Raw genomic sequence first — 24,304 nt, 5'->3', positions numbered from 1 at the left:
GTACCAGTAGAAGTGTTTAGTTTCTATGTCCTCAATATCGGTGAGCACCTAATTACATAACACGACATACTCTCCAGTGCTGATTAACTTGAAATGTTGCATTATGTTGTGCTATTCCAAGATCACCAAAACAGTTAGTATGAATTACTATAGCCACACAATTTCACTATGTTATTAACGTTGTCTTAGAAATACTACTAGCAAAGAAACACACCATTCTTACGATAATGTACACTCATGCTCGTAAATTAAGTATTATTGCAGAATGTGGTGCCACACAACGTGGCTCTACACAGATCTGGTTCAAATGGTTCAAATGACTCTGAGCACTATGGGACTCAACTGCTGTGGTCATAAGTCACCCATATTTTAGAACTACTTAAACCTAACTAACCTAAGGACATCACACACATCCATGCCCGAGGCAGGATTCGAACCTGCGACCGTAGCGCACAAATCTGGTGCTAATAGCATAGGCACATAGGGAACACACACGACACAGATCTATTGATGATAAGTTGAGAAAATCGTCCCGAGACACATGTGCTACAAAATGGTTCAAATGGCTCTGATCACTATGGGACGTAACTTTTGAGGTCATCAGTTCGCTAGAACTTAGAATTACTTAAACCTAACTAACCTACGGACATCACACACATCCATGGCCGAGACAGGATTCGAACCGGCGACCGTAGCGGTCGCGCCTTTCCAGACTGACGGAAACTCCTAGAACCGCTCGGCCACATCGGCCGACACATGTGCTACAAAACGTCACTGTTTCCTGCGCATGTACCCCGACACCAATATGGGATATAATGACCTTGCACACGTACACAGGCCGCACAATGAGTTGGCATACTCTGGATGAGGTGGTAGAGCAGCTGCTGCGGTATAGCCTCCCATTCTCGCACCAGGGTCTGTCTGAGCTCCTGAAGTGTCGTAGGGGTGTGAAGACGTGCAGCGATACGTCGACCGAGGGTATTCCAGACGCGCTCTATGGGGTTTAGGTCTGTAGAATAGGTAGGCCACTCCATTCGTCTGATGTCTTCTGTTTCAAGGTACTCCTCCATGATAACAGCTCGGTGGGGCCGTGCGTTATCATCCATGAGGAGGTAGGTGGGACCCACTACACCCCTGAAAAGACGGACATACTGGTGCAAAATGACGTCCCGATACACCTGACCTACTAAAGTTCCTCTGTCAAAGACATGCAGGGGCATACGGGCACCAATCATAATCCCACCCCACACCATCAAACCATGACTTCCATACAAGTCCCTTTCAAGGACGTTAAGGGGTTGGTATCTGGTTCCTGGTTCACCCCAGATGAAAATCTGGCCAGAATCACTGTGCAGACTATACCTGGACTCGTCCGTGAACCTAACCTGGGACCACTGTTCCAATGACCATGTACTGTGTTCTTGACACCAGGCTTTACGGGCTCTCCTGTGACCAGGGGTCAGTGGACTGCACCTTGCAGGTCTCCGGGTGAATAAACCATGTATGTTCAGTCGTCTGTAGACTGGAGACAACTGTTGCAGTGGTTGCGGTAAGGTCCCGAGAAAGGCTACCTGCAGTACTCCGTGGCCGTCTGCGGGCACTGATGGTGAGATATCTGTCTTCCTGTGATGTTGTACACTGTGGACGTCCCTTACTGTAGCGCTTAAACACTTTTACTGTCTGCTGGAATCGTTGCCATAATCTTAAGATCACACTTTGTGGCACACGGAGGGCCCGTACTACGACCTGCTGTGTTTCACCAGCCTCCATTGCCCTAGTATTCTACCCATCATAACGTCATCAATATGCGTTCTTTGAGCCATTTTCAAAACACAGTCACCATTAGCAAGTCTAAAAACGTCTGCACACTTACTCGCTGCACCGTACTCTGACATGCAGCAACACACCTCTGCGTATGTGGACTGCTGTCAGCGCCACCGTGCGACGACCGCAGGTCAAATGCACCGCATGGTCGTACCCCGAGGAGATTCAAACCCGCAAATCGCCCACCAGAACGTTGTTTCACCGCGCTACCAACATTATCCTTAATTTGTGAGCATGAGTGTTGTTTCCCATCCTGCTGATGGTTTATCTCATGATCCGAAAAAAATTAAATTGTGTCAGATTTTATTTACGAAACAATAATCAGCTCTAAACAACCAATAATTGCATCTAGTAACTTAAACATGTCCTGTGGCCGAAAGTCTATGCTAGTACAAAAAATAAACAAGGGATTGGCAGTAGCAGGCTATATGGTATCAATCATGAATTCAATAATTCATTGGCGGTTCAAGCAAACGATAAGTTGCTACCAGTGGATCTAGACACTTGGAACTCTTGTGGAATATACCGCAATCCACAAATATTTGGACGTTTACAATTATAACCTATTCGAATCCTGTTGACGCAATGTGCCATAAAACTGATCGGCCAGCCTTGTACAGGGTTATCACAAATGATTGAAGCGATTTCACAGCTCTACAATAACTTTATTATTTGAGATATTTTCACAATGCTTTGCACACACATACAAAAACTCAAAAAGTTTTTTTTAGGCATTCACAAATGTTCGATATGTGCCCCTTTAGTGATTCGGCAGACATCAAGCCGATAATCAAGTTCCTCCCACAGTCGGCACAGCATGTCCCCATCAATGAGTTCGAAAGCATCGTTGATGCGAGCTCACAGTTCTGGCACGTTTCTTGGTAGAGGAGGTTTAAACACTGAATCTTTCACATAACCCCACAGAAAGAAATCGCATGGGGTTAAGTCAGGAGAGCGTGGAGGCCATGACATGAATTGCTGATCATGATCTCCACCACGACCGATCGATCGGTTTTCCAATCTCCTGTTTAAGAAATGCCGAACCTCATGATGGAAGTGCGGTGGAGCACCATCCTGTTGAAAGATGAAGTCGGCGCTGTCGGTCTCCAGTTGTGGCATGAGCCAATTTTCCACCATGTCCAGATACACGTGTCCTGTAACGTTTTTTTCGGAGAAGAAAGAGGGGCCGTAAACTTTAAACCGTGAGATTGCACAAAACACGTTAACTTTTGGTAAATTGCGAATTTGCTGCACGAATGTGTGGATTCTCTACCGCCCAGATTCGCACATTGTGTCTGTTCACTTCACCATTAAGAAAAAATGTTGCTTCATCACTGAAAACAAGTTTCGCACTGAACGCATCCTCTTCCGTGAGCTGTTGCAACCGCGCCGATAATTCAAAGCGTTTGACTTTGTCATCGGGTGTCAGGGCTTGTAGCAATTGTAAACGGTAAGGCTTCTGCTTTAGCCTTTTCCGTAAGATTTTCCAAACCGTCGGCTGTGGTACGTTTAGCTCCCTGCTTGCTTTATTCGTCGACTTCCGCGGGCTACGCGTGAAACTTGCCCGCACGCGTTCAACCGTTTCTTCGCTCACTGCAGGCCGACCCGTTGATTTCCCCTTACAGAGGCATCCAGAAGCTTTAAACTGCGCATACCATCGCCGGATGGAGTTAGCAGTTGGTGGGTCTTTGTCGAACTTCGTCCTGAAGCGTCGTTGCACTGTTATGACTGACTGATATGAGTGCATTTCAAGCACTACATACGCTTTCTCGGCTCCTGTCGACATTTTGTCTCACTGCGCTCTCGAGCGCTCTGGCGGCAGAAACCTGAAGTGCGGCTTCAGCCGAACAAAACTTTATGAGTTTTTCTACGTATCTGTAGTGTGTCGTGACCATATGTCAATGAATGGAGCTACAGTGAAGTTATGAAATCGCTTCAATCATTTGTAATAGCCCTGTAGAGTGATGTCGGCAGGTGCACTCATTGTGACGTGCGGACGCGTTTGTTCAGTACAGAGTGTTCTCACACAGGTTCACACTGATGGCTTTCGCACACATGCCCGTAGGTGTGCTCTGGAAGCTGGATGAGTCTGTGGGACGCGTGGTGGCGGCGCTGGAGAAACGCGGGATGCTGGAGAACTCCATCGTCGTGTTCGTGTCAGACAATGGAGCGCCGTCTGATGGGATGGATCAGCCCAACTGGAGCTCCAACTACCCACACAGAGGGGTGAGTTAATGTAACTGCAATCACGACAGGTGATTACGAAATCTAATATATTGTTATTATTATTGAAACTAATTGACCACTCTGGATCATACTGCAGCTTTATTTCTGTTTTGTTCCTTTATCTGCAGTTTCCTCTGTTTCCATCACTCCTTCGTGCGCCCGCTAGCCTGCTTCTACTGTTCTTCTGTCCTTGTTCCTCCAGTTCTACTACGTCTTCCTTCAGCTTGACACTCTTCGAAATTTTGCAGTTTGCTCCTAAATCTACTTCTTTCCGCACTCTGGGACTCGGTAGTGACCGGTTTTTTCTAAATATTATCTAACTTCTTTTTTCTTTCTGTATTGTTTGAATATCTGCTTGGTTAATGTATTTCCAATAACTCTATACAGGCTTCTAAGGAACTCCAATCCTCCCTCCATCTCCTCCACATAATGTCTGAAATTTTACCATGTTCTGTTAATTGCTTCACAGTTTATATCTGTTTTAAATCCACACTGTGCCAATGGTTTTACTCATAATTATTCATTCCTCAAACTGCTTCAGGATATAGTACGTAGAGAGTGCATTCACTGGCTTTAGATAGTCTCTTTTCACAGATGACCTAATACTGCATTTCCAGTCGATACATTCCTTACTTGTGTGTGTTTGTCTCTGTGTTTGTGTGAATTCCATTCTCTTTCCAGCTTTAGGATTCTATCCCTGTCACTGACTTCTGATTTTTTCTGATCCATTCCCATGTCTCGTCAACGTAAGTGAACTTCTTGACTCTGCCAATTCGACGCATCTTTACCTCAATGAATTTTACTACAAGTATATGTTTTGCCATATATTTAGTCTGAGGTTCTGCGATATGTTTGCCTGACATTGGTTGAAATGTACGTTTGTTTATTTTGAACTTTCTGATAGCATTCATCATCAAGCGCTAGCTAGTTGATTTGAATTCTGTTTCATTTTCTTCCTAGATACATCGACTTATTTCCGACTCTTCAATCCGAGTAACAAATTCCCTTGAACTTCTCTCGAAAGTAGTTGAAGAGGAGCAGCGAAAGTCATAGCTTTTACTCACACTGTAGTTTTTATAAATTGGTGACTCTGTTTAGTGATTTATTTTTATTCCAATGAAAAACTCTGCGTTTGTCACACGATCATGGACATCTTAGAACTTCAAGAACGGTTTTACAGCTAAATAATCCTCATTTGTCGTTACAGAAATTCTTAGGTACATGTATAACATGGAAGGAAAGGCATTTCATTAACAAAACATGCACACCAAAGTCTGCACACCGAGCTTCTTTTGCAGCGAAGTGTCAAAGCACTAACGATAACCACAGTTTCTCAATTTCTAAACTGTTCTTTTCTGTAATATGTGGCAAACAATATGAAAAGAGTTTAACGTAACGTTCTATTGCACTCGTATATTTTTACCAGTATGTCTTTTCTCGAAACTGAAACATTCACTTTACAGCATATTTGATAAGAAACGTATTTATAAAATGTAAGCAACTTCTCTAAAAATTAATAATTAGTTAAATTTTGTTCCACTTCATACTTGAAGTACGACAAACGTTTTACTGCCTACTGACAATGAATCAAATATTCTTTAAAAGCGACTGGTTGCAGTATTCCTCTCCAGAAATCAAGCGTATCTTTTACGTACTTGATAATCGTGCATTACGAAAGTTGCATGAAGAAGCTTGCTAATTATTTACTTACTTAATATGTTGTACAAGTTAAGAAAATAGACTGAATAACGAGTGTTTTCCTCGTTTCTCAATGAAATGTCGAAACGAATCTAGAAAACACTGAAAATATCCTAGCCCCTTCCACTGACTTTCTTTAGTGCGAAACATTTAAGAATTCATGGATGAAAACTGAAAATAAGTTACATCTGTTTTCATATTTATATGATGAACACAAATCGTTATTTTCCAGACCTTTTATGAGTCGCGTGATGTGGGTATGATTGGGTTTTTTGCAAGGAAAAAGTAAATAAATAACAACACACGAGGCCATTCCAGTTCCCACACTCCTGGCAGTATGCTTGCCTAATTTTGCTTCTCCGTTGTTACAGTAGACAGGAAGAAATTTTTGTCAACACCTCAGGATGAATAAATTATTAAAATGTATTTAACGATTACTATTTCCCTTATTATACAACAGTCAACGTTTTGGGGTACATATGTCAACTTAGAAAAACGAGAAATAAGAGTGTGGATCAAAGTCTTAGTATGGATCTGAGTCTAAGTGGTATCCAGTTTTCGCTGCGTACTATCAAGTCTCCTGCTGAATCAGTCATGCCCCAACACTTGATTTGATGTAGCACCGATTTCCTGAAAAATGGCTCCTTTAAGCTCGTACAGCGTATGTGGTTTGCATACGCACATCCACGATTTGAGGCAACCCTACAAAAACGAGTTATATCTGAGAAACTTGCGAGCCAAAGGTGTAAAATTAACTTGTCCAGGAAAATTCTTCATGCACCTTAAGACAGGGAACCTAACGTCCATCATATGTAAGTGAGTTTGGTTGCCTGTTTTAAGGTGTATGAACTATTCCCTGGCCCAGGTTTATTACTGCCACTATGTACGACCACCGAATTTTACCCCTAACGAAATCCTCGCAACGTTAGCCCAGTGAAATGTAGCCCCACTTTGCGAAACCACATTCGGTTGCGATTTGTAGGCACTGTATAGTGCCTCTCCATAGACACCGGAACTTTCTGACCTCAAAGAGCTGTGGTGCACCATACTGTTACTTTGTAACTGCGAAGTGGGTGTTAGTTCATGTCAAATGGTTCAAATAGCTTTGAACACTATGGGACTTAACATCTGAGGTCACCAGTCCCCTAGAACGTAGAACTACTTAAACCTAACTAACCTAATGACATCACACACATCCATGCCCGAGGCAGGATTGGAACCTGCGACCGTAGTGGTCGCGCGGTTCCAGATTGAAGCGCCTAGAACCGCTCGGTTACACAGGCCGGCTGATGCATGCCGTTAGGGTTTTTATCTGACCGACATCATGACTTCAGTCATTTGTTCCGAAAAGATATGGATTTTCCGAACCATTAAGATATTAATGGCTGAACCATCGCCTTGCTCCTCGACCAGAATGATACATAGCAGGAGCCCACACAGTAGATGGTTGATATGTACTATGTCATCCCAGCATGTCCAATGGGTTCAGGATTTTCTGATGTTTGAACGTCGTGGATCACCTCTTTCCGACTTTCATTTTAGAGGTGAATCTGTTTGTAATCTATTTCGGTCCATGTTGAAATGCTAGCTGAACTGTGGCAAAGTTTTCAGACCAAGAGCCTTTACTTTTCAAAATTATCAATGGCAAATAAACGATGCTAACACTGCTGACCACAGCCAAATGGCTACTAAAATTGCATAACATGGACACCAATGCGTCGTTGTGAAACAATGAAAATATTTAATGTTTGTGCTACCAGTAGGTGAAACTGCGTCATGTTATTGCCACAACCTGCTGCTTAATATATGTGAATATTTGTTGGATTTAGGGGCGAGGCTGCTTAACACGATATGCGAAGTTTGCTGATCTACACTCCTGGAAATTAAAATAAGAACACCGTGAATTCATTGTCCCAGGAAGGGGAAACTTTATTGACACATTCCTGGGGTCAGATACATCACATGATCACACTGACAGAACCACAGGCACATAGACACAGGCAACAGAGCATGCACAATGTCGGCACTAGTACAGTGTATATCCACCTTTCGCAGCAATGCAGGCTGCTATTCTCCCATGGAGACGATCGTAGAGATGCTGGATGTAGTCCTGTGGAACGGCTTGCCATGCCATTTCCACCTGGCGCCTCAGTTGGACCAGCGTTCGTGCTGGACGTGCAGACCGCGTGAGACGACGATTCATCCAGTCCCAAACATGCTCAATGGGGGACAGATCCGGAGATCTTGCTGGCCAGGGTAGTTGACTTACACCTTCTAGAGCATGTTGGGTGGCACGGGATACATGCGGACGTGCATTGTCCTGTTGGAACAGCAAGTTCCCTTGCCGGTCTAGGAATGGTAGAACGATGGGTTAGATGACGGTTTGGATGTACCGTGCACTATTCAGTGTCCCCTCGACGATCACCAGTGGTGTACGGCCAGTGTAGGAGATCGCTCCCCACACCATGATGCCGGGTGTTGGCCCTGTGTGCCTCGGTCGTATGCAGTCCTGATTGTGGCGCTCACCTGCACGGCGCCAAACACGCATACGACCATCATTGGCACCAAGGCAGAAGCGACTCTCATCGCTGAAGACGACACGTCTCCATTCGTCCCTCCATTCACGCCTGTCGCGACATCACTGGAGGCGGGCTGCACGATGTTGGGGCGTGAGCGGAAGACGGCCTAACGGTGTGCGGGACCGTAGCCCAGCTTCATGGAGACGGTTGCGAATGGTCCTCGCCGATACCCCAGGAGCAACAGTGTCCCTAATTTGCTGGGAAGTGGCGGTGCGGTCCCCTATGGCACTGCGTAGGATCCTACGGTCTTGGCGTGCATCCGTGCGTCGCTGCGGTCCGGTCCCAGGTCGACGGGCACGTGCACCTTCCGCCGACCACTGGCGACAACATCGATGTACTGTGGAGATCTCACGCCCCACCTGTTGAGCAATTCGGCGGTACGTCCACCCGGCCTCCCGCATGCCCACTATACGCCCTCGCTCAAAGTCCGTCAACTGCACATACGGTTCACGTCCACGCTGTCGCGGCATGCTACCAGTGTTAAAGACTGCGATGGAGCTCCGTATGCCACGGCAAACTGGCTGACACTGACGGCGGCGGTGCACAAATTCTGCGCAACTAGCGCCATTCGACGGCCAACACCACGGTTCCTGGTGTGTCCGCTGTGCCGTGCGTGTGATCATTGCTTGTACAGCCCTCTCGCAGTGTCCGGAGCAAGTATGGTGGGTCTGACACACCGGTGTCAATGTGTTCTTTTTTCCATTTCCAGGAGTGTATTTAGATGAAGCTCTCTGATTTACATAAATGCAAGGCGAAATGCACCTTTAAAAAGGTGAGTACGCCTTATTGTACCTCATGGCGATTTCAGTCTTTCCCAGCTACGACAGCCTCATATTATGTGATCATTAGCTTGAAACTGTACTACACAAACCCGAGATCGATTGTCTTGAGTGGTTTTCTCGATTATAGTTTCGTAGGAACTCGTCCGTAAGACGAATCTTGTGCAGTCACTATTAGAGCTCCTTTGGCCTTTCTCAATATCCAGGCAGATTCAGTTTTAACCACTCACAGATTTTTGTCTTCAGGTCGGGTATACCGTCATTCAGAGAGGACCTGCACTCCTGCCTACTGATAACGGCGAGTACACCGTTTGTTTGCAAATTATATTAATGAGAACCGTGAGCTGACACAGACTCTCACAAAAAGTGATTTACTTTAGATTTCGATAGTGTTCTTTAGCTTCAGCTCCTATATTTCATGTGTGTCCTTAGTATGGGCAGGAACTGTGACTGCTGTGTTCACATGCGAGCCGAGTTGGTGGTCCTTCGATCACAGCTCCAGGTGGCGTTGGCTTCTGTCATGCAGGTTGAGACGGTTGCCAATGGGCATCACTATGGGGGCTGGAGAGGAGGATCTGAGGAATGCCCAGCAAGTTCCATGTGCCTCTGACCGATCCACTATTCTTACCGCTTCTGGTCCTGTTTCCACAGTAGCTGATCCCTCACCTGTGGTCGAGTGGGAGGTCGTTCCAAGTTGTGGCCGGCAGTGAAAGACTTCTGAGGGGACGATGGGAGGGCCTTTCCGGTTGGTAAGACAAACAGGTTTCGGGTGCTATCTGTGCCTGACGATGCCCCTGAGGCAGATGAAGTCGGTCACCCTGTTCCAGACGAATTCTCTCGGTCTGCAAGGTCTAGGCATTCACAGAGGGTGGGATTACTGGTGGTTTGGAGCTCCAGCGTAATGAGCCCCCATAGGAATATTGCTGCAAAGGGGGTGAAGGAATCCAATGTGCGTTCTGCGTACTACCCGGCAGGAGTCATCTCAGATGTGGAACTGATGCACTTGTATGCCATGAAGAACGCGGGGTGGTGGCTCGTGTTCGTACTAAAGATCAAAAGAGGTTCTCCCTGGTTTAGAGCGGCTAATTAAAGTACACTCCTGGAAATGGAAAAAAGAACACATTGACACCGGTGTGTCAGACCCACCATACTTGCTCCGGACACTGCGAGAGGGCTGTACAAGCAATGATCACACGCACGGCACAGCGGACACACCAGGAACCGCGGAGTTGGCCGTCGAATGGCGCTAGCTGCGCAGCATTTGTGCACCGCCGCCGTCAGTGTCAGCCTGTTTGCCGTGGCATACGGAGCTCCATTGCAGTCTTTAACACTGGTAGCATGCCGCGACAGCGTGGACGTGAACCGTATGTGCAGTTGACGGACTTTGAGCGAGGGCGTATAGTGGGCATGCGGGAGGCCGGGTGGACGTACCGCCGAATTGCTCAACAGGTGGGGCGTGAGGTCTCCACAGTACATCGATGTTGTCGCCAGTGGTCGGCGGAAGGTGCACGTGCCCGTCGACCTGGGACCGGACCGCAGCGACGCACGGATGCACGCCAAGACCGTAGGATCCTACGCAGTGCCATAGGGGACCGCACCGCCACTTCCCAGCAAATTAGGGACACTGTTGCTCCTGGGGTATCGGCGAGGACCATTCGCAACCGTCTCCATGAAGCTGGGCTACGGTCCCGCACACCGTTAGGCCGTCTTCCGCTCACGCCCCAACATCGTGCAGCCCGCCTCCAGTGGTGTCGCGACAGGCGTGAATGGAGGGACGAATGGAGACGTGTCGTCTTCAGCGATGAGAGTCGCTTCTGCCTTGGTGCCAATGATGGTCGTAAGCGTGTTTAGCGCCGTGCAGGTGAGCGCCACAATCAGGACTGCATACGACCGAGGCACACAGGGCCAACACCCGGCATCATGGTGTGGGGAGCGATCTCCTACACTGGCCGTACACCACTGGTGATCGTCGAGGGGACACTGAATAGTCCACGGTACATCCAAACCGTCATCGAACCCATCGTTCTACCATTCCTAGACCGGCAAGGAAACTTGCTGTTCCAACAGGACAATGCACGTCCGCATGTATCCCGTGCCACCCAACGTGCTCTAGAAGGTGTAAGTCAACTACCCTGGCCAGCAAGATCTCCGGATCTGTCCCCCATTGAGCATGTTTGGGACTGGATGAAGCGTCGTCTCACGCGGTCTGCACGTCCAGCACGAACGCTGGTCCAACTGAGGCGCCAGGTGGAAATGGCATGGCAAGCCGTTCCACAGGACTACATCCAGCATCTCTACGATCGTCTCCATGGGAGAATAGCAGCCTGCATTGCTGCGAAAGGTGGATATACACTGTACTAGTGCCGACATTGTGCATGCTCTGTTGCCTGTGTCTATGTGCCTGTGGTTCTGTCAGTGTGATCATGTGATGTATCTGACCCCAGGAATGTGTCAATAAAGTTTCTCCTTCCTGGGACAATGAATTCACGGTGTTCTTATTTCAATTACCAGGAGTGTAGTAAAGATTGCTTGCGAGATGAAGACAGAGCTCACCATATGTAGTGTCGTCAATAGAACAGAACCGACTGTGGTCCTTTGGTACGGGGCTGAGTTGTGGGTCTGAATCAGAGGCTCAGACTGTCCTTCAACAATGTAGTTTGCACATACACTCAGGAAGCTGAAACACGGGTAACAGGGGCTGTGTGGAGGGAACTTGGCGCTTTTTAGGTTAGAGGATCACGAGCCCGTGAAGCAAGGGAGTCAGTATCAAAGGGTGCAGGACGAACACAGTAAAAGCGTAAACTTAGGAACAGTCAAAATTGCAGTTGTAAACTGTGACAGCTGCGTTTGAAACCAACCAGAGCTACAAGTCCCAATAGCAATGAATCTCAAATGGTGACTGATACGGAAAGCGGGCTAAATGCGGAAATAGGTTCAGCCGAAATTTTTACAAAGGACCTAGCCGTATTTAGAAACGATGGATTAAACACTTTTGGCGATGAAATGTGTATTGCGGTCAGAAGTCGTTAACTTTGTAGTAAAATTGAAGTAGATAGCTCATGTGAATTAGTATGAATAGAAGCTGAACTTGCAAACCGAAATAAACTAATAACTGACTTGTTCTACCGACCCCACTACTCAGATAATGCAGTTGCTGAACAGTTCAAAGAAAAATTAAGTGTCATTCCGAATAGGTATCCTACCCATACAAATTTAGTTACTGGTGACTTCCAACTGCCCTCGAAAATTTAACGAAAATACTTGTTTACAATTGGTGTTAGCCAAGAAAAGTGTCCAAGATCGTACTGAATGCGTGCTCAGAAAATTATTTTGAACACCTGGTTCAGGAACCCAATCGGAGTGTAAATGGCCGCGAAAACGTAGTTGACCTGTCAGCAGAAAATAATTCTGACCACATAAGGAGCGTCCTGACTTATACAGCGATTAGTGACCCCAAGCTACAAAGAATGTTGCAACATACAAAACCACTAAAAATAAACGCAAAACACATCTATTTTAAGCAAAGTCACGACCTGTGGCGGAAGTGACGTGGATTGCTGTTGTAGTTTGAAGTATTTCTGAGCAAACTGTTCAGCGACAGCGTATTCCCATGCTGACCTAACATCATCGTAAAATTACGACTGCAATTTTACCGGGTCAACGATATTCTACCTTGTATATGAATAATCATGTTGTCTGTCCCAATGAATCACGTTTCTTTTTACACCAGATCGAATGTTGTGCTCAGATCTCAGATATGCCGTTATCCAGGCGAACCTCTGCTCGGAAGATGCTCCACTAGCTCAGTTGTAGGCGGGGGCGACTCTTTCACATGGGCCTCCATTGATCTTGATGTAGGAACTGAAGGTACCACGACGGCTGTGGACTTCCGGAAGGCTGCTGCGAACCACTTGCATTTCATCATGCTCGGTGGTTTCTCCGGCGGCGATGGCATCTTAGACGTGTGAAAAGCTAGAATCGTAATGCGGTGTTTTGAGGAGCATGATAGTGTACTCAGGTTTATTTCTTCGCCGCCAGGTCTGAACCAGCAGGGGCACTTCTGACCATTGCGCGACTACAAACATCCGGTCCAAAAATTTCGGGAGTGGCGCGATTTGGGCATTGCGCCTGTTGTCGTATTCGTTCGGAAACCTATGAAGGACTTGTAGACTCAATGAAACTCAGAATTGCTTCTGCATTACGTCCCAATGGTGAACAAATACGCTATCAACTTGTGCTCTTTTTTTGCTTTCGCTCGTCGATGTATCTACATTTCTACTTCAGTACTCAGTTATGACTCAGTCATGCTGTGTTTTGTGTCCTTCTGCCTCAGTTAAAGGGTTCACTGTGGGAGGGCGGCGTCCGGGGGGCGGCCCTTGTGTGGAGTCCACTTCTGAAGAGCGCGCCAAGGGTGTCCAACCAGCAGATGCACATCAGCGACTGGCTGCCCACGCTCTACACTGCTGCTGGTGAGTGCGCCACACGGCAAGTAGTTCAGAAACACACCGCCCACATGTGCTACAGAAAAAGATTGTTTACTTTCGTTCGTCAGTGCAGAGACAAAATTACGTAAGATTTCCGAGATCTATAAGGGTGATCAGAACAAACCTGTTCCGGAAAATATTTCACGCACCTAAAGATAGAGAAACTAACGTACATAAGCTGCCCTAGGTGTGGATTATGCAAGGAACAGGAAACACATTCTAGACAAGTTGTTGTGCCAGTCTTGTACAGAGTGCTCTCCTGATGATGTATCTTGATACTTAGGGGGAAACCTGACGGACCTCCCTACGGATCTGGACGGAATGAACACATGGGATGCGCTCGTCACTGCCAGCGGCTGGCCACGCACTGAGGTCCTGATCAACCGCAATGACGACGACGGGACGGCTGCCATCAGGGTTGGCGACTGGAAGCTCGTCAAAGGTGAGGGGGACTGGTCTGTCACAGGGCAGAGAGAGACGAGACAAAGGTGAACAGACAGCTGGTCATTTGTTGGTAGTGGTGGATTGCTCCCATAACTGTTGCGTTTTCCCCTCACGACAGATCTTCCACAAACAGCGTTCACGTAAATTTCTGAGTGACAGAAGCAAAAAGTAGCTTGGTGTTAGTTTAGTGTTTATACCGGTTCGAAATCATCATCCACGAAGGAATTATCCGAGTGGGACGGAAGGTGTGATGTACATCTACAGGCATAAAAAGATTACAGTTGAGAAAAGTTGGATGATTACTTCATGGGACAGGGATTCACAAACTGAGCAAGTCAGTAACGAGTTGCTCCACCACAGGCCCTTATGGAAGCAGTTACTCCGCTTGACAATGACTGATAGGGTTGTTTTGTGGCGGCGTTCGTAGCGACAAACACTTCGCTGTAGAAACGGCTTACGAAATCACCGCCACACCTTTAATAGCGGGCCGACCGGTCCGCTGGAATAGTGAACAGAAAGATGAAAACCCAAACACTCTGATTAAATAAAAGTCGGTACTTATCTTTAATAACGAAGATACAGAAACACAGTAGTGAACTCCGTGTCTACAGAAATCTGTCTAGTTCGAGTCGGAGCGGCTAGGTCAGCGTCGGCTGACGACAAACAACAACTCTGCTGCGATGAACACCCAACTGACTAGCAAGTAGACAAATCGGTGGCGAGTATACAACTGAGCGGCGAATACAGAACTGTCCTAGCGCTCGCGACTCCAGAGCTTAAGAAGCCAGAAGCCAGCGGTGGCGCGCGCAGACTTGCGGCGATTTCCTGTATCGCTGGCGCTGCTTATGCGGACGGCGTCCGGACTTTGATGCTGCCAACCTTTTGGCAGCGGGCTCGGTTGGCATTACTGGCTAGGATATAACAGGTTGTTTTATGTCCTTCTGGGGGATCTCGTGCCAAATTCTGTTCAATTGCCGCGTTAGTTCATCAAAATCCCGAGCTGCTTGAGGCGTCTGCCCATAATCGTTCTCAATTGGCGAGAGATCAGGGGACCTTGCTGAGCAAGATAGATTTTGACAACACGAAGATAAGCTGTGTGCAGGCAGAAATTATCTTGCTGAAATATAATCCCAGGATGGGCCTGCCGTGAAGGGTAACAAAACGGTGCACAGAATATTGTCGACCTACAGTTGTGCTGTAAGGGTGACGTGGATGACAACCAAACGGGTCCTGCTATCAAATGAGGTGGCACTCCTGACCATAACCCCTTGCTGTCCAGCAGTATGGGGGCAAACAGTGAAGCTGGAACTCCAGTGCTGTCTAGCGCTTTCCCAGACACGTCTTCGACGGTCTTTAGGGCTCAGGTCGATGTGGGACTCATCAATGAAGGGAATTTTGCTTCAGTCAATCAGATTCCAGAATGCAGACGCGTATGGAAACGCCCTGGACAGCGGTGGGTCACGAACCTGACTTTCGCCCACCACATGGCCCGAGAACCATGAGCGATGGTCTGGTGTACTTTATTTGATAATAAGACCCCTTTGGTTGTCACCCGCAGCACTGTTATAGCACAGCGGTACATTGACGGTATTCTCTGCCCCCTTTCGTTGCCCTTCAAGGAAAGTCGTACTGGGCCTGCATTTCGGCAAGATAATGTCCACTTGCACACGTCGAAAGTTTGAAATGCTTCTCTTGGCCATCACTGTCGCCGAATCGCCCCAGTTCAGAACATTTGGAGTGTTATGAGCCGGGCCGCTTGAAACAGCTCGGGATTTCGTCGATCTACCGCGCCAATTCGACAGGGTTTGGTATATCAGGGGGATATCCAACTACTCTGTCAATGCCAAGCCGAATAACTGCCTGTCAATGCCAGTCCTAATAATACTTGCGTAATGGACAGACGTGGACCAACGCGTTACTGACTTGGAATTTGTGAAGCTCTTTCTCTTCAATAAATCGTTCAACTTTCCTGATATACTGATCATTTGTCTCTACAGATTTCCGTCCTATTTGGATAATTCTTTTGTGCCGCGTCTTCTTTGGTGTGTGAATTTTCGCTCTGAGGAAGGAAATACGTGACCTCGATTGCTCAGAACCGCACATAAATGTTCTTGAAATAGACATGGCCTTATCCCAAAAACAGTGGTATGAGGGATTCGCATGCAAAACTACGCGTCTTACAACGAGATATACGTGAATGATCTTCTATCCAAGGCCTAGTAGAGGATTCGTGGTAGTGCGGAGGAACGTAATGTCGGCATAATAGGATACAAAATATACAGATAGTCACTTAGTATCGTAGTTCCCTCTGCTTAAAATAATTACGCTATCTGAACGACAGACTCTTTACACCGAACTCATACCGCTGCATGGCTATTCAGAGCTGAAAGTACAGGTGTGCGACTGCGATGAAATGGTCGAAGTAAAGAGGGAAACAACGTAATGCATATTTGATAAAAGCCATTTTCTTCACATTGAGCACCACCTTTGCGTTCCAGTAGTTCAGTACCAAACGCCACACTAGTTAAAATTTCAAACCTTATATTGGAATGCCATTGTCACTACCTTCCTCTTGCCACGCATACTGAAACATAGGCTTGCATGTTGTTGAAACGACTATCATATAACTTTACTTGTAGTTTTTCACACTGTAGTTTTGTAGTTTGTTGTTCAGGTAGCAAAATTATTTTATGCAAAACGAAATATGGCAGTTATTCACAGCACTGGAATCTGGGTTTTTGGTCCATTTATATCGATTTTTGGTTCCTCGCGTTACCAAAATTCCTCTGTTGGATCGTCAAATATCTCTCTCGGTAAGACGCGCAGTTTTTCATGCGAATGGCTAATATCGCTGTTTCGGAATGAGTGATTTACGTTTTCGGCACATATTCGTGCGGATCTCAGCGCTCAAGTTCACGCGCCTCCCATGCGAGTCACATCGACTGATACAGGCGAGTTTCTATGGGGTAGGTGTTCCCCCCGCACGATAGTCCAACATTTCAGGAGGTTGGGAATGAATCCCTCGAGTGGAGACATTTCGTCCTAGAGGGGTGGTTCCACTTTTCTGGACTGCTCTTTATTTTTCCCTCTCAGATGGTAGAAACAATTCAGTTTGTGCTCACTGTTGGTTGGTCCCTAGATTCACGTTAATATAGCGTAGTTGAACGTAAGGCTAAGCCGTGGCAGGTAATATACAAGCGTGTAGTGCTGGTTTTTTTTCCATACCGCAGGACCAGCATCCAGCAACGGCTACTACGGAGCGAGTGGAGCAGAGGATCCGCGCTACACGCCGCAGTACGACCCACAACAGGTGGCGAACAGCCTGGCAGGACGAGCCGTGGCCGCCGTAATGGAGGCGACCTCCACATCTGAAGACATGCTGCGGTTGCGAGCGGAGGCCACTGTGTCCTGTCCCAACAGGCCGGAAGAGCCAGCGTGCGTCCCCCAGACCGAGGACGGCACGTGCGTCTTCAACGTGGTGCTGGACCCCTGCGAGGGCGGTACCTCGGTCAACTCCAGTGACGTGCTGGACACGCTGCTGAAGCGACTGGAGGCGCTGTCGGACCCCATGCTGCCTGTCCAGGACTACCCTGTGGAGCCGGAGCTGGTGCGCCCGTCCCGCTGGAACAACACGTGGGTGCCCTGGACCGACTGCATCGCCGATCCCACCTACATCGCCTGCAACGTAGTTACTTAGCCTAGGGTACCACCACGGAGAACGTCGTTGCGGTGCGCATTGTAGCGCTGTCCGTCATTTTTCGTACGGGTCCATCGGCCCCTCAAATTCGTGTAAAAGTTGTAGTGCCTTTCTAATATTTCTGCTGCTTTCTAATGATGCTTTTGGAATATCAATTCAAGATATCTACGAAATAAATAATAAATCACTCTCTGATTAATGACTATCACGACTTTTCGCTGTCTTCCTTACGTTTTGTTTTATTTTGTTTATTCACTAATCGTATACAGACCACAAGGTAAGTATTATCTTTGAGGAGACATCAGCATAATTTGTGAACGAATAGCTACTACTTGTGGAAATTCAAATTTAATTTCATGAGAGAGACGGCTTCACAGCCGTTCGCATCTGCCGTTAAACATTTCAGTGTATGTGTCTGCGTTGTTATGTTTCTATATAGGTTAACGTTTACGCTGTTGTTGTAATGTATCACTCCACCCTGATGGAAACGAAACGGTGGCCTCATACTACACCTATGTACAGAATTTTGAATTGAGAGCAACCGTAACCATTGTCCATCACTATAAGGGAAAAGACACCGCTCTGGCTGTAAAAAGTTTTTATTAAACTTGTGGTGTCACCGCCAGACACCACACTTGCTAGGTGGTAGCTTTAAATCGGCCGCGGTCCATTAGTACATGTCGGACACGCGTGTCGCCACTGTCAGTAATTGCAGACCGCGCGCCACCACACGGCAGGTCTAGAGAGACGTACTAGGACTCGTCCCAGTTGTACGACGACTTTGCTAGCGACTACACTGACGAAGCCTTTTTCTCATTTGCCGGGAGATAGAATAGCCTTCAGCTAAGTCCATGGCTACGACCTAGCAAGGCGCCATTAACCATATCTAGAGAGAGTCTCACTTGTCTCATCAAGAATGCTGTATACAAATTATGGATTAATGTTAAGTATTCCAGCAGCTACGTACTTTTCTTTATAGCATTCATTACGTATCCTGTTTCAGACCTAAGCAAGCCGGCGTGTTTTGACGCGTGCATTTCGGCCTCCTTCTCTAAAAACAGTGTCGGCACGTCTGCCGACACTTCAAAACTGACGACCGCTTTCACGCCAAGTTAGGGGCATCACCAGGTGATATAAATTTTGTCTATATCATTAATTTGGGCTGTACTAATGCGTCTCCACGTCCTTGGCGTTACTGATAAATTGAAATCATCTAGAAGCGTTTGTCAAATCGATAAAAAGGGGATGACCCAGAAACAAAGTATCTGTTGTTGTTGTGGTCTTCAGTCCTGAGACTGGTTTGATGCAGTTCTCCATGCTACTCTATCCTGTGCAAGCTTCTTCATCTCCCAGTACCTACTGCAACCTACATCCTTCTGAATCTGCTTAGTGTATTGATCTCTTGGTCTCCCTCTACGATTTTTACCCTCCACACTGCCCTCCAATGCTAAATTTGTGATCCCTCTATGCCTCAGAACATGTCCTACCAACCGATCCCTTCTTGTAGTCAAGTTGTGCCACAAACTTCTCTTCTCCCCAATCCTATTCAATACCTCCTCATTAGTTACGTGATCTACCCACCTTATCTTCAGCATTCTTCTGTAGCACCACATTTCGAAAGCTTCTATTCTCTTCTTGTCCAAACTAGTTATCGTCCATGTCTCACTTCCATACATGGCTACACTCCATACAAATACTTTCAGAAACGACTTCCTGACACCTAAATCTATATTCGATGTTAACAAATTTCTCTTCTTGAGAAACGCTTTCCTTGCCACTGCCAGTCTACATTTTATATCCTCTCTACTTCGACCATCATCGGTTATTTTACTCCCTAAATAGCAAAACTCCTTTACTACTTTAAGTGTCTCATTTCCTAGTCTAATTCCCTCAGCATCACCCGACTTAATTTGACTACATTCCATTATCCTCGTTTTGCTTTTGTTGTTCATCTTATATCCTCCTTTCAAGACACTGTCCATTCCGTTCAACTGCTCTTCCAAGTCCTTTGCTGTCTCTGACAGAATTACAATGTCATCGGCGAATCTCAAAGTTTTTACTTCTTCTCCATGAATTTTAATACCTACTCCGAATTTTTCTTTTGTTTCCTTTACTGCTTGCTCAATATACAGATTGAATAACATCGGGGAGAGGCTACAACCCTGTCTCACTCCTTTCCCAACCACTGCTTCCCTTTCATGCCCCTCGACTCTTATAACTGCCATCTGGTTTCTGTACAAATTGTAAATAGCCTTTCGCTCCCTGTATTTTACCCCTGCCACCTTCAGAATTTGAAAGAGAGTATTCCAGTCAACATTGTCAAAAGCTTTCTCTAAGTCTACAAATGCTAGAAACGTAGGTTTGCCTTTTCTTAATCTTTCTTCCAAGATAAGTCGTAAGGTCAGTATTGCCTCACGTGTTCCAACATTTCTACGGAATCCAAACTGATCTTCCCCGAGGTCGGCTTCTACCAGTTTTTCCATTCGTCTGTAAAGAATTCGCGTTAGTATTTTGCAGCTGTGACTTATTAAACTGATAGTTCGGTAATTTTCACATCTGTCAACACCTGCTTTCTTTGAGTTTGGAATTATTATATTCTTCTTAAAGTCTGAGGGTATTTCGCCTGTCTCATACATCTTGCTCACCAGATGGTAGAGTTTTGTCATGACTGGCTCTCCTGAGGCCATCAGTAGTTCTAATGGAATGTTGTCTACTCCCGGGGCCTTGTTTTGACTCAGGTCTTTCAGTGCTCTGTCAAACTCTTCACGCAGTATCTTATCTCCCATTTCATCTTCATCTACATCCTCTTCCATTTCCATAATATTGTCCTCAAGTACATCGCCCTTGTATAAACCCTCTATATACTCCTTCCACCTTTCTGCTTTCCCTTCTTTGCTTAGAACTGGGTTGCCATCTGAGCTCTTGATATTCATACAAGTGGTTCTCTTCTCTCCAAAGGTCTCTTTAATTTTCCTGTAGGCAGTATCTATCTTACCCCTAGTGAGACAGGCCTCTACATCCTTACATTTGTCCTCTAGCCATCCCTGCTTAGCCATTTTGCACTTCGATTTCATTTTTGAGACGTTTATATTCCTTTTTGCCTGCTTCATTTACTGCATTTTTATATTTTCTCCTTTCATCAATTAAATTCAATATTTCTTCTGTTACCCAAGGATTTCTATTAGCCCGCGTCTTTTTACCTACTTGATCGTCTGCTGCCTTCACCACTTCATCCCTCAGAGCTACCCATTCTTCTCCTACTGTATTTCTTTCCCCCATTCCTGTCAATTGTTCCCTAATGCTCTCCCTGAAACTCTCTACAACCTCTGGTTCTTTCAGTTTATCCAGGTCCCATCTCCTTAAATTCCCACCTTTTTGCAGTTTCTTCAGTTTCAATCTGCAGTTCATAACCAATAGATTGTGGTCAGAATCTACATCTGCCCCAGGAAATGTCTTACAATTTAAAACCTGGTTCCTAAATCTCTGTCTTACCATTATATAATCTATCTGAAACCTGTCAGTATCTCCAGGCTTCTTCCATGTATACAGCCTCCTTTCATGATTCTTGAACCAAGTGTTAGCTATGATTAAGTTATGCTCTGTGCAAAATTCTACAAGGCGGCTTCCTCTTTCATTCCTTCCCCCCAATCCATATTCACCTACTATGTTTCCTTCTCTCCCTTTTCCTACTGACGAATTCCAGTCACCCATCACTATTAAATTTTCGTCTCCTTTCACTACCTGAATAATTTCTTTTATCTCGTCATACATTTCATCTATTTCTTCATCATCTGCAGAGCTAGTTGGAATATAAACTTGTACTACTGTAGTAGGCATGGGCTTTGTGTCTATCTTGGCCACAATAATGCGTTCACTATGCTGTTTGTAGTAGCTAACCCGCACTCCTATTTTTTTATTCATTATTAAACCTACTCCTGCATTACCCCTATTTGATTTTGTATTTATAACCCTGTAATCACCTGACCAAAAGTCTTGTTCCTCCTGCCACCGAACTTCACTAATTCCCACTATATCTAACTTTAACCTATCCATCTCCCTTTTTAAATTTTCTAACCTACCTGCCCGATTAAGTGATCTGACATTCCACGCTCCGATCCGTAGAACGCCAGTTTTCTTTCTCCTGATAACGACGTCCTCTTGAGTAGTCCCCGCCCGGAGATCCGAATGGGGGACTATTTTACCTCCGGAATATTTTATCCAAGAGGACGCCATCATCATTTAATCATACAGTAGAGCTGCATGTCCTCGGGAAAAATTACGGCTGTAGTTTCCCCTTGCTTTCAGCCGTTCGCAGTACCAGCACAGCAAGGCCGTTTTGGTTAATGTTACAAGGCCAGATCAGTCAATCATCCAGACTGTTGCCCCTGAAACTACTGAAAAGGCTGCTGCCCCTCTTCAGGAACCACATGTTTGTCTGGCCTCTCAACAGATACCCCTCCGTTGTGGTTGCACCTACGGTACGGCCATCTGTATCGCTGAGGCACGCAAGCCTCCCCACCAACGGCAAGGTCCATGGTTCATGGGGGGACAAAGTATCTATAGAAATATAAAGACGCAGTCCTATACACTGCAAACTTACAATGGTTTAATTGAGCCTAAATTAACGAAACATTTTTTTACTGATTTGTATTTTCGAAGATATATTCATTATTATGGAGCATATTTTCAGGCAGAATAATAACGTATTTTCCCAAAATTAACCACCAACTTATGTGTGAACTGAGGCAACTGAGCCGGCCGGGGTGGCCGAGCGGTTCTAGTCGCTACAGTCTGGAACCGCACTACCGCTACGGTCGCAGGTTCGAATCCTGCCTCGGGCTTGGATGAGTGTGATGTCCTTAGGTCATCTAGGCTTAAGTAGTTCTAAGTTCTAGGGGACTAATGACCTTAGAAGTTAAGCCCCATAGTGCTCAGAGCCATTTGAACCATTTTGGAGGCAACTGAATATTGCTATGAATGAAACACAGTGCATCCATTCCTCTGTTTCAGTCAACCGCTGCCTAATGCTCCGTTTGAAACTCTGGAAAACCTCTATTGCTTTTAACTTTCTCAGATTCCACATCCTTAATTTCCTCCCTTTGTCTCGTTTTCCAGTTGCAGTTGGTAGTTCATAACAAATAAATTAAAAGATCAGAGCCCACACGTGCCCCTCTAAGTGCTTTACAGTTTAAAATCTTACCTACATATAATAATCTTAAATCTACTGATGTATCCAGACCTTTGCCACGTACACGATCTTCTTTCGAGATTCTCAGACCAAGTCCTTTCATTCCTTTCCTTTTGTCCATGGCCTTCCATTTTTTTTCCTATCTTACTGTGCCTACTAACCCACTACAATCCCCAAACACAATTTACGATCTGAATAAATAATATTATTATACCTTTTCCAATCTCTTTGTCATCTGCAGAGCTATTTAGCATATAAACTCGTACTACTAAGCTGGGAGTTGGCTGCGTGTCTCTCTTGATCAAGATAATGCTGTCACTATGCTTTCTTCGTGTCTCTCACACGTCCCGCTGGCTGCAGCTGTTGGACGAAACACAGTACTTCGACAGCGACGTAGGAGACGCGATGCAGCAAAGACGCTTATTCTGTACTATTAGTCATCAGAAATTCATGGCAAGGTAAGCTCTTCGAATATGTTTTGTTAAAGATTGCATCCAAATGGGCACTCGAGAGCAATAGAAACAGCTGATTCAGTGAATACTCTCATCATTCACCATACTCTTCCGAGGAGTTCCCTTATTCATTATTACTCCTGCATTACCACTATTTGATTTTGTCTCGATAACTCTGTACACGTCTGACCTGCTGACTAGAAGACCGGTCCTTGCTGCAACCGCATTCGACAAATTCCCACTAAATATGACTTCAACTTACCCATTTCGCTTTTTACAAGTTCTCTAATTTACCTGCACAATTGCGGAATCTATTATAAAATGTAGACTGGCAATGGCAAGGAAAGCGTTTCTGAAAAAGAAAAATTTGTTAACATCGAGTATGGATTTAAGTATCAGGAAGTCATTTCTGAAAGTATTTGTATGGAGTGTAGCCATGTATGGAAGTGAAACATGGACGGTAAATAGTTTGGACAAGAAGAGAATAGAAGCTTTCGAAATGTGGTGCTACAGAAGAATGCTGAAGATTAGATGGGTAGATCACATAACTAATGAGGAAGTATTGAATAGGATTGGGGAGAAGAGAAGTTTGTGGCACAACTTGACCAGAAGAAGGGATCGGTTGGTAGGACATGTTCTGAGGCATCAAGGGATCACAAATTTAGTATTGGAGGGCAGCGTGGAGGGTAAAAATCGTAGGGGTAGACCAAGAGATGAATACACTAAGCAGATTCTGAAGGATGTAGGTTGCAGTAGGTACTGGGAGATGAAGAAGCTTGCACAGGATAGAGTAGCATGGAGAGCTGCATCAAACCAGTCTCAGGACTGAAGACCACAAAAAAAAAAAAAAAAAAATATTCCACACACCGATTATAACATCACCGTTTCCTTCAACAATTGGTTCTAGGGACTATTTTCCCTCTGGAATTTTAG

The 24,304-nt window shown here is 45.8% G+C and overlaps 1 protein-coding gene across 1 annotated transcript in view; it reads left to right on the top strand.

Moving 5' to 3' along the window:
- LOC126176650 (arylsulfatase B-like) overlaps nt 1-17,731 on the top strand; it is a 100,053-nt gene extending 82,322 nt beyond the window's left edge. Inside the window, exons 6-9 of the mRNA XM_049923808.1 lie at nt 3,890-4,050; nt 13,440-13,575; nt 13,874-14,032; nt 17,265-17,731. Coding sequence (XP_049779765.1) covers nt 3,890-4,050; nt 13,440-13,575; nt 13,874-14,032; nt 17,265-17,731 — 923 coding nt within the window. The remainder of the gene's footprint in view (nt 1-3,889; nt 4,051-13,439; nt 13,576-13,873; nt 14,033-17,264) is intronic.
- The last annotated feature ends 6,573 nt before the right edge of the window (nt 17,732-24,304 follow it).

Source organism: Schistocerca cancellata, chromosome 3 (genome assembly GCF_023864275.1).
Source record: "Schistocerca cancellata isolate TAMUIC-IGC-003103 chromosome 3, iqSchCanc2.1, whole genome shotgun sequence".
Lineage (NCBI taxonomy): Eukaryota > Metazoa > Arthropoda > Insecta > Orthoptera > Acrididae > Schistocerca > Schistocerca cancellata.
The sequence above is the reverse complement of the archived record's forward strand: the minus strand, read 5'-3'. Positions and strand labels throughout refer to the sequence as shown.